Raw genomic sequence first — 11100 nt, 5'->3', positions numbered from 1 at the left:
ATAAATTCTCTCTCTTTTTTAACAGTTTTTCTACCCAAATGAAAGAGCTTCTGGTTAGGACTGAGCAGTTTCAAATATTCATTGAGGGAAAAAAAAAAAAAAACCGCAGCATTTACTCAAGTGGTTTTTGCCAATAAAATATTGCAACCTTTATTTAAAACAAAATGCAAATTGGCAAAACTTTGTGGAACGACAGGCAAAGAGGCCCTTCCAAGGCCTTATTTACATCAAGTTTAACACTGTTCGCAGTTCACAGTCAGACGATAGTGAGAGAATTAAATTAGAAAAACAACCAAAATATATTACAATAACAATTAAAAAACAAAAACAGTTGACAACACTGCTAAGAGTGATTGGTGATTAACGTGATTCATTTCAATCCATTCCTGCCCTCAACGAGTTCACTACCAATTCAAACAGTGCCATGTGAGCCCAGCAGGCTCCACCTCCCGTGCACAACAGACACATGGGGAAGGAAGAACGACCTCCTTTGGTACAGACATTGCTTAGCCTGGAGCTGGGAGAAACAGATCAGTGTCCCAGAGCCTCCTGGGACCTGCTGCCAGAGAACGGGCTGAGGCCTTTGTTCCACACTCCAGGGAGGAGCAGCACCACCCCAGCAGCCTCCACACATGCTGCAGTTCCCTTGAAGTGTCCCTGCCAGCTCCTGGTGGGCAGCAGGGCTGAGCTGAGCGTGTCCCAGAGAAGGCAGCAGCCTGATGGCTTTGGAAGCACCATCCTGGGGAGTCACTGGTGCCTGTCAGTGCTGTGGATGCCCCGGAGGCCAAGCCTGCCTCAGGTGAGTGGTAGGACACGAGGGTTGGGATTGCTCTGTGGCTGCAGTGTGACCCACCCACACCTCAGCCTGGTGGGGAGGGGCTGCTCTGTCTCCACTGTGGGGTTTGGCTCCCTGTGCCCCACAAGTCCCCCAAAGCACCCTGACAGCTGTCAGCCCTCATGTTTGGCTGTGTCTCACAGCCACAGGGCCAGTGGCACCCAGGACAAAGTCCTGAGGAGGACAAGCACAGCCTCTCCTCTCTCCCTCCCTGCTGTGCCATCAGCGATGCTGCCCCCTGCCATTCCCCATTCCCACTGGCTGAATCTGGTGCAGTCCCAAGACCCAGACTCCTAGCTCAGCCTCACCCTGCCCACACTAATGAAGAACATGACTAAATCAAGTGCACCACTTTGGGGTTAGGAGGGGTGTACAGTGCAGGAAGAAGAGAGAATTGCACCTGTGAGTCAGCTGATTCCCACAGTGGTAGGAAGAGAAAGTGCCCCCCTGAGCTCACTCTGTGCTTTGTGCTTGGCAGCAGCAGGCCCGTGGGTGCCTTCCCCATGGCAAAGACAACTGCTTTAAATTCTGGCCCACAGCAGTGCAAGAGAGCCAGCCCAGCTCCAGCTGTGCCCCACAGCTGTCTGACAGTGCTGGGGAGAAGAAACAACGGGACTTCTGCCTTGTCCCCTGCCTGCCCCAAACCATGGAGTAGGAAGTGCTCTTCACTGGGACAAATAATGGGGTTTGTTCCTTTGCACATCTGGTGCCAGGCTGAAAGCAGAGAATTGGCCACAGTGGAGACCTTTAAGGCTGAAGAGAAAGGCAGACCTAGCTAAAGGGAGAGGGAATGGTAGAAGTCCTAGAAGCAGCAGTGGAAGCAAAGACAACTGGATGGTAATTTACAGCAGAACCAGTTTTCCCAGATTCCTTTTGCTATCCTGCCAGAGGGCAGGGCAGCATTGCAGTTTGGAAATAAAACACCCTAGGGCAGCAGAAGTCCCAGCAATCCCACAGCCTTCAATCCAGGGGGAAAAAAACCTGCCAAGTCAGCACTACCTCTGCCAATCTGCCCACCTGATGTTAGATGGTAGGTGAGGGCAGGGAAAACACTTCCCATGAGAGTGACAGTCCCCAGTTTCCACCAGCCTTTGATTTTGACCCAGAGGAGGGGTCAGAACTAAACACTCCTGTGTGGGGCACAGGGGTTGTAGAGTCTCTGTGTTGGAGATGCCCAAAGGCTGCCTGGACGTGGTCCTCACAGGTGACTCCTGGTGGCCCTGTTTGGGGAGTGTTTGGACCAGGAGACCTCCAAAGTTCCCTCCAACCTCAGCCATTCTGTGACTGGAAATCAGCTGGATGCTGCCCTGTCCCACTGCCCATCTCTGCTGCAGGGGCAAGGAGAAAATGTGGCACCTGAAAGGAAGTGGGGATGGCCCACAGTGTTCATTGGGACACAGCTGCTTTCTTCTGCGAGAGGGGAGTTCTAGTAGTTAGAAATTCCATATTGCTATTCTACCACTTTTGCTGTAGCTTTTCTGGAAGACTGGCATTTAGGGAAAAAAAAAAGTTTATTTCAAAATGCTCATCAGAATTGGGCTAAACTTTAAAATGTTCTGGTTAAAATTCCTTTCCCTGGGATCCCTTCAGTTCCAGCCCATTTGTCCCAGGCTGAGCAGCAGTACAACCATGGAACCATGTGATGGCCTGCCAGCATGACCTGGCCTTCTGCCCCCAAGGGAAGAGCCCCCCACCTTCTAAATGCTTCTGATTGTTTGACAGGCCCTGTGAAGCAATGCCACAAGGCACCTTCCCTTTGCAGGTCACCTTTCCCAAGGCAGTCAGTTGGGATGCACACCTTCCATGAAGATGGCTGAAAGAGATAAGGTAAACCACAAAAGCCCTCAGTAAAGTCTAGGAGATAAGGGGTTGGTGCTCTGCCTGTGGAGAGCCTTGGGACATCTCAGGGCTGCAGGGATCAGGAATTGCCACCTCGAGGAGTTGCTTGGTTCTTTCCCCCCCGAGCACTTCCCTTCCTGGGCCAGAAGCTCACTGGTCCATTGTACCTCACATGCTGCTCCTCTGCTGTGCCTCCACACACCCTGAAACAACTGTGCTTGGCTCCAACAGAAATGAAATGAGGATTCTCAGCACATTTCTGAAGATGTTTCCAGGCCTGTCTCATGCTCTGTGGAAAAGGCAGGGACACTTGCTGAGACACCCAGCCTGCTTCCAGTCACCACCACGTGCTTCTAGACAGAAACAAAGTGCCCATCCTCTAAAGTCACACCCCTGCCACAGCTCCACTCTAAATGCTCAGACTGAAAGCAGCACAGCCACACTTCAAAAACAAGTTTAGAAAGCATTTTAGCCAAACAAATAAAGGCTTAAGGTGCAAAGCAAGCAAGACCCTCTATCACCAGCAGTGTGCAGTGAGCAGCAGCATGCAGGAAGGTGTATTTGGAGCCAGGTTTCAGGCCTGTTTCCCTTCCTCTCACAAACCAGCATCTGAGCTCTTCCTACTTGCCAGTACATTCACACCTTGGGGAGCTGTGCATAGACACAGAGCAGCTTTTTGAGGCCACAACAGTCTGCAAACAGCACCAGGACCCAGGATAACAACACCAACCACTCAGCTGCTCTCATTCTGGGGTTGTTAGAAGGCATCAGAGACCCACTGGGAGCCCTTCAAGGCAGAGCCACAGCTTTTGTTGCCACGCCTCAGGCACAGCAGTGCACAGGTTATGTGCACATTCCCTACACCACAGTGTAGGATTCTGGTCTAGCCTTTAAACTAAGGGAACAAATCCATGGAGATACCTGTGGTGTTTCCTGTGTGCTGCCATACTTTATCACCTTGGGATGCAGAGAAGCTTGTGAGACAGCAAATACCAGAACAAATCCCAGGAATCTGGCAGTGTGAAGGGCAAGGGACAGGTGCAGGGAATCCTGCAGCAGTAAGGACACGTGGTGGGCAGGCTGGGCTGTACTTTGTGGTTCTCCAGCTGGCCCTGCAGTGCTGTGACTGCTAAAGGAATGTGGAGAACAGCCAGGGGGGCAGAGGCTCTGCCTTACCTACCATGGGTCCTCACGGTGATCAGACTGAACTGGGGTAAACGTGGTAACAAGTTAAAAACAATCTAGAGCTTCAAAAAAGGAACAACCCACCCACCCCAACAACAACACTGGCAAGTTGTGCAAGGGCCCCTAACTACTCAAAAATGACCATCAAGCAGCACCTGTGCTAGATCACTAGAAATAGGTATCAGCTGAAGGCTGTGTGGTGGGAAGGGGAATTCCAGTGGTAAGTCTGCCCAGCATCCCTGACACTTCCAATACAATGACAATGAGAACGTGGTGGATGAGGTGGACAGGAGGGAAAAGGGACAGTTCCATATATTAACTAATCTTGCAGTTCTCACTACAGCAGCAACAGTGCCGTGGAAGTTAAGCCATCCAGACCAGTGCATCCACCTCCAGCAGCTCTGAATACTGTCAGTGCATTAGACCTTTCTCCCAGCTGTACATGACCCCACTCTGGAGCTGCTCTGCCCTTGGTACCAGCAGAGCCCCAGTGCCTTTCCTTGGCCTTGACAGGACAGCAGAGCACAGGTGAGAGCAGCCAGGGTGGGATCTGTGCAGCCAGGCAGCTGCAGCCAGCCCAGGGCTCCGGCAGTCACCACCGACCTGCCCAGAGGGAGAACCTGCCATGGGTTCTCCTGCCTCTCCAGGGCAGGAGAGGGAACTTTCTTTCCCTTGCCATACCAAGCTGATCAGCCTGGCTAGGTAGGGACAGATCCTTGATGTTCTGCCCCTTACAGCTTTAATCTACCCTCTCCATCCCCAATTTTTTGAGATGAACCTGTAAACGTGAGGAGAACTCAGTGATCTGAGGTACTTCACATACTCAAGTATCAGTCTTTCCTTTTGAAAGCATCAGTACAGAAAAACAGTCCCGCCCTCCCCGTGTGTGTTTCTCTTACCCAGATTGACAGTAGCTACCTTTGCACCACATCACTGATTTCTTGGACACATGACAATAAGTTATTAAGGACGGGGTTCGCCCCGTGGACGCCAGCAGCTGTCGAGGACACCTGCAGCTCCTGCAGGCTGAGTTCCAGTTTGCTCACGGCTTCCCGGAAGGCGAATTTGTTGCGCGTGTGGGGGATGCAGTCCACGTAGCCTGAGCAGTAATCCAGCAGCTGGTGCCCCGTGTCCACCAGCTGGCTGTTGGGCGTGGGCTCGGCGATGGCGCTGGACAGGAGATCGGCGCACTCCAGCAGCGCCTCCTTGCTGATCTTGTCTGCGGGGATTTTCTCGGCCGCCTGCTTGGTCTTTCTCAGCGCTACCTTGGCGCCGGCCGTGCCGTTGGCCATTTTCAGTGGGGAGGTGGAAGACGTTGACAGAGGCACTTGGGGCGGAGGCATCACGGGCCTCCCGGATTTTCCACCGACAGGTGCTGCTGCTGCTGCTGCCTTCTTACTCCCTTCGCTGGGTTCCAGTCCGTGCTGCGCTCCCGCCGCGCTGCTCAGCTCTTCTGCTGCGTCCGAGCAGGCAGCCGGCTGCTGGAGGAGCCGCATCACCGGTGGTGGAGGTGGAGCACACTTTGGTTTTACCCGTCTGGGCCGGTCCCTGTCGCCGGAAGAAGTGACCTGATGCTCAGATAAGAGCTTAAATTTATTACCCTGAGAGTCTGTGCCAATGAGCTGCACGTCTGCTGGAGTGTGTTTTAGAGTGGGTGAGATTAGGACTGGCACTTTGTGGTTATGAGTGGTTGGAAGTATTGCTGCAGCCTTTACCGGAGATGACCACCCCGGCCTCTCGCCATCCTCAAGGGCCCCTTGTCGTGGGCTGCTGTTTTTTTCCTTGCCCTTTGGAGCTGCCACCAGCCCCGGACCCTCCTTTTCTTCCGACGCGGAGGGAGTTCGAAAAGGGAGCGCTGTGGCACCCCTTGGCAAGAGTTTTGCTTTTGGTCTCTCTCTGGTCAAAGAAGGACCTTCTTCAAACCTTTTGGGAATCAGGTCACTGGCCCTCTCTGTGCTCTCATCGGGCTGGGAGGAGGTGGACACAGTCCGTTCCAGCTGAATTTTTGACCTCTGGGAATTTCTGGGAAGGGTCATTGCCATCCTATCCTGCTCTGGAAGCCCTGAGGACATGGAAGATGTAGAGTTTGACCTTGGAAAAGGCTTTGAAGCTTCTTCATTGCCAGTGGGTTTTCCTGCTCGCAAACCCAGCGTCTTTTTAATCAAGCGTGGCGTGAAGAAGCCAGTGATGCCCGACCACCCTCCACCAGTGCTCACAGCCCCAGCACTGCTGGGCCCAGTGCCCTCCTCGCTGTAGAAGGTCCTCTGCACAAAGCCCCCTCCGTAGCACTTGGGGGGAGCCAGGCTCGTGTCCTGCTGTGCTGGAGCAAAGGAGAACCCGTCCACGTGCTGCAAGGAGGCCACAGAGGAAAAGTTACCCGTCAGCTCGTATTTCTTGTGGGGCTGGTTCTCCATCTCCCGGAAGGAGCTGCTGCGCTTGGGAGGCGTGGGAGCGTTCCTCTTCTTCATGAAGGAGCTGAAGAAGCCCCCTTTCCTGTCCCTGGTGAACGTGGTCTCTTTGGCATCCTCCAGGAGGCTGCTGGGGGACTTGTCCCTCTGCTTGCGGGGCAGTGCGGGGGACCCGCCTGCTGGCTGTGTGCTTCTGATGAAACCTGGCCAGGAGAGACAGGTGTCAAGCTGGACAATCTATTTCCATTTCCACCTCCCTGTCCTGCACTGGGTTTTACAGGCCTGGTATATTTACCTGCCCAGGTGCTGCAGAGATACAGTGAGGGAAGAAGCAAGCACTTGTATTTTATCTTTTCTTTACTTTTTTCCTGTATCTGACTTGTCTGTTGTCTATACTGAGAAGGCCACTTTGGAAAGAGATCAGAAAAGAGCTGCTCTTTTCTTTCAGTTTATTGCTCCCTTCCCATAATTTTCTGCTCCTTTCCAAACACCCTAAGTATAGGAGAAAATCTCTTGCTGCATTGTTAACTTCAGTTTTGAAGCTGTCATTTAAAAAAGAGCAGCAAAACTGAAATGGAAAGAAAAAAAACACAATGGGATTTACTAAAAGAACATTGAAAAAACTACTTGCTAGTAAATAATTCACACAGCAGCACAAAACATGCCCATGTCAGGTTGTTCTTTGTTTCACACCTGGTGCTGAGCTGGATGCTGAGTGCTCCACAGTGTCCTGTGCTCCCTCAATGTTCTCCTTGTTCTCTGCCTGCTTCTTCAGGGTCCTTGTCTTGGAGGGAAGCATGGGTAAGCGGGGCAGGTAAGGAACTATGGATGAGGATGAGGCTGTTCTTCCAAGCTCCTCTGCTACCTCTGTAAGGAAAAAAGGGAACAGTCAATAACAGAGATCAGAAAAAGGAAGAGGGAAAAAAACTCTGGGTCTTTACTGCAAACACAGACTGGCAGGAAGAGATCCATGACTGAGAAATACATAATTTATACATTTAGTCTTTGTTCAAGTCTAGAAGTATTTAGGGTCAGGTGTTTTTCCTAACAACCTTCCTTACACCTTTATAAATTCAGGAAAAAAAACCCAGCAGTGGTAGGATCTGTACCAGGGGTCTATTAAAGGCTGCTCAAGAGCTAAAGGCAGCACTGGATGCGTTTGCCTGTCTTTAATCAAGGTGCCTCCTACTGATGCACCCCCAAAGTTGTGTCCTCCCTGGATCTGGGTCTAAGCTGCTTTGCTTGTGGCAAAGCACTGCATCCTCCTAGATGAAGAAATGAAGATTGCATGTCAACAATAGGTCAACAAAAAGAAAACAAACACAGAAAAACCCCATAACCTCCTGGCCAGACCCAGCTTGGCATTTGTGTGGCCACTGGATGTGTCTATTACAGATCCTCACTGGTAAAATTCCATCTGGTGCCTTTTTGATTAGCAGGGAAGTTGATGGATCAGTTGCATGTTTAATTTAAAAACTGAGCAGAATGCTCTGACATTTCTGCTTGTCTGCTGAATAGTATCACATTCCTCACCAGTATTTACCTCCTCGTAGATTATATTTCAGACTTGAGCTGCACAGATTTGCTCCTAGAAGTAGCTAAGCAGAAAATCCAGAGATTAAAGCACACTTTGTTAAAAGTGGAGGCTGGTAGAATAATATTTCATGACCTAATTGCTGCAGTCAGCAAGGGACTGTGATATGCATACATCTTTCTCTCTCTCCATCACTTACTATTCCTCACTCTTCACCTGAAAAACAAGAGATTTCCTCTGATAGAGGAGACAATATTCTTTAAATCAGCTCTTTGGCATTTACTGCTCAAATGAAATTACACTGTTCCCTGCCCTGGCATGTGTCTGAACTTTATTCAGTATTTATGAAACAAGTTATTTATCCGAATTATGGCTAAAACAATAAGGGATGGAGCTCCATTTCAACCCCACTGCCAGCAAATGAGCCTTAAGGGCCCATCCCTGAGACACAGCACTCTGGGGATAACCTCCAGTGCTCCAGGAAGAAAACAACAGCAGCTCTCACCCTCTGAGATGCTCGAGTCGTGGAACATGGTTTCAAAAGCCTGGTGGGTCTCAGCAAAGGAAGGTCGGTCTGGTGGGTTCCACTTCCAGCCTGCAATGCCACAAAGCAAAGTCTCAGAGCCTGAAACAGGGAGATGAACTTTTCTTCTTTCCAAGCAGACAGAAAGTTGTCACACTCTGACCCACTGTTAAACAGGCTTTAGAGTCATTCACAGGTGCTGACTCATGGCAGCAGTTAGCACCCTACTGATCCTCACAGACAAATAATGAGAAAAAGGAACCAAGTCTAGAAATCCCAGCTCTCTGCTAGCTCTACAGGTTTTTCTGATCTCCCCATCCCCCTTTCTGAATTGTTTGGGCAAAGGACAATTCTGTATCTGCTACCCTGGCTGCTTGGACTGAACACATAACTGAGTATGTAAAGCTTCAGGCACCATCCTGCTCCCATGCTCTTAATATTTCAGGCAGACCCTTCCAAAAGAAGGATGTGTGGACCCTCTAGGGGAAAGAGGAGGAGAGTGCCTTGATCCTAGATGGAGCTTGGAAAGTTACAGAAGAGTATCATGATGAAAAGTGTAATTTCTGCAGTTAGAAATCTGCACTAGAAGGATGTATTCTGGAAGCACTGTCTGCTGGTATCAGCAAAAGGTCTGGAAAGTGACTGGCATTCTGCTTGTTTTGCATTATGATCATATGAATTCCCAGCTTTTGGGCTTTTGTCAGCTTCCTTAAGGTTTTTTAAGCAGTAACATCCTTCATCATTCCCCACCTTCTTTGTTTCATAACTGAAATCTACTCTAACTTTGATATGCTGAGGATCAGGTATTGCTGTTAATTCCAGATTCCTCCCACCTTCCCAGGCTTTGTTCCCACAACTGGAAGAAGATACTCACATGCCCTCATCAGCTCATACACCTTGGGAGGGCACCCCTCTGGCTGCTCCATCCGATAGCCCTTTTCCAGCAGATCATACACCTGAGAGAGGTCAATGCCTGGGTATGGTGACATCCCATAGGTAGCAATTTCCCATAACAGCACCCCAAAGGCTGCAAAAGGAGGAAAACAAAATTCCTGGTCATGAGTCTGCCCTCTTGTTGTTCATTACTCTGTGGCCTTCCTTGCAGGTATTTCAGGCCAGTCTATGTGGAGATATCACATGCTAAAGATGTTATTGATTCATGAAGTTCTGGCCTGGCATGTGACTGTCTTCACAAGGGTTTCTGCCCAGGCCAGAAAGCAAGTTATTATCTGGGCTGGCAGAAAAAAGCAAAATGAACAAGAAAAGGGCACTGAAGGTGAGTTTTCTTACCCCACACATCTGATTTGATTGAAAAGGTGTTGTAGGCCAGGCTCTCAGGAGCTGTCCATTTGATTGGGAACTTGGCCCCAGCATGGGCTGTGTAGGTATCACCAGTCATGAGTCGACTCAAGCCAAAGTCAGCCACCTTCACCACGTGGTTTTCTCCAACTAAGCAGTTCCGTGCTGCCAGGTCCCTGTACAAAGGAACAAAGGACACCACTGCAGCAGGAGCAGGGCTTCAGAATGCACTTTTGGGGCCCTGCTCCCCTGGACGAGGAAGTGCTCTCAGTATAGAGCAGGTAGAGGCAAGGTGAGCTTTGCCCTGAACAATGTCAGAAACTGAGTGGATTTATTCTTAGGAGCAATGAGGTAAATCTGGATTAGGATTAACTTTTTAAATTCCATTAAATTTTCAGTAATGGTGGCTGTTACAGTGTCAAGGATAGGATGGGACAGGATGGGATCAGCAGCTCATCACACACTGGTAACAGGTTTATGACACAGCTTTATCTGCATTTCAGCAAGACTGTGGGTGGGCACTGTCTGCACACAGGTATTGCCAGGCAGTTGGGCACAAGATTGCTATCAAAGTCCTGGGGAAAAGCTATTGAAAAACAGCAGTGAAGCCACCAGAGCCAATGGATGAGCCAGTGCGAATCCCAGCTGTGGCAGAAACCTCCCCAAGAGCTGGAATTCCCAGCCCATCATTCTGGTGGCCTGTTTATCACTGCAATCTGAAACTGCAGCAGCTCAACACGACCTCCCCCACCTGTGGATGAAGTTCTTCTTCTCCAGGTACTCCATGGCAGAGGAGATCTGGGTGGCCATGTAGAGCAGCACGACAGCGCTGACCTCCTCGCGGTTGCACTCGCGCAGGTAGTCCAGCAGGTTCCCGTAGGGCATGTACTCTGTCACGATGTAAAACGGGGGCTCCAGGGTGCACACACCTGCAGGGAGCAGCAGGTGAACAGAGCTTCCCTTCCTCACCACTGCTCCTGATTCAACACTGCATTTTGTACCACTGAGTGCTCCTCTGGGAAAGTGAAGACTCCCATGCACCCAGGTCAGTGCAGCCCAAACTCAGGGCTTCAATCTGTTTTTCTCTCCATCCACTTTATGGCTAGAGAGAAACATGTCTATGAAAGCATCACTATTCCTATCTAATATTCATGAAGCAGTAGTTCTGTTCTTTGAAAGGTTACAGAATGAAAAAAGAGGAATTATGAACACACAGTTAGCTTTTCTTCCTTTCTCTGCCTCCACAAAGCTGAAGAGTGGCCAACTGGAAGCAGGTACCTGTCAGCTGGCAGGATTTCCAGGCTGAAATGTCACTACAGAGTGATGTGAGGCACTCCCATGTGCTGGGTAGGGAATCAGCACGGTGGGACCTGCTCCTAGAGCAGCATTCTCACACATTCCTGGGATGACTCCTTGCTACAGTCACCGTACAAAGCATGTAAAGGCGGAGGAGGAGGGCAACAGGATACTCTTGTCA

The 11100-nt window shown here is 50.2% G+C and overlaps 1 protein-coding gene across 2 annotated transcripts in view; it reads right to left on the bottom strand.

Moving 5' to 3' along the window:
- Nucleotides 1-181: 181 nt before the first annotated feature.
- Nucleotides 182-11100, bottom strand: part of ABL2 (ABL proto-oncogene 2, non-receptor tyrosine kinase) — a 45012-nt gene continuing 34093 nt past the window's right edge. For both annotated transcript variants that reach the window (XM_059477989.1, XM_059477991.1), the window contains exons 6-11: nucleotides 10375-10552; nucleotides 9615-9799; nucleotides 9199-9351; nucleotides 8307-8396; nucleotides 6961-7134; nucleotides 182-6470 (exon numbers count right to left, since the gene is read on the bottom strand). In XM_059477989.1, the coding sequence (XP_059333972.1) occupies nucleotides 4774-6470; nucleotides 6961-7134; nucleotides 8307-8396; nucleotides 9199-9351; nucleotides 9615-9799; nucleotides 10375-10552 (2477 nt within the window). In that variant the 3' untranslated portion in view covers nucleotides 182-4773. The remainder of the gene's footprint in view (nucleotides 6471-6960; nucleotides 7135-8306; nucleotides 8397-9198; nucleotides 9352-9614; nucleotides 9800-10374; nucleotides 10553-11100) is intronic.

Source organism: Ammospiza nelsoni, chromosome 9, assembly GCF_027579445.1.
Source record: "Ammospiza nelsoni isolate bAmmNel1 chromosome 9, bAmmNel1.pri, whole genome shotgun sequence".
NCBI classification, from domain to species: Eukaryota; Metazoa; Chordata; class Aves; order Passeriformes; family Passerellidae; genus Ammospiza; species Ammospiza nelsoni.
Note: the sequence above shows the minus strand (reverse complement) of the source record. Positions and strands in the feature narration are given on the sequence as shown.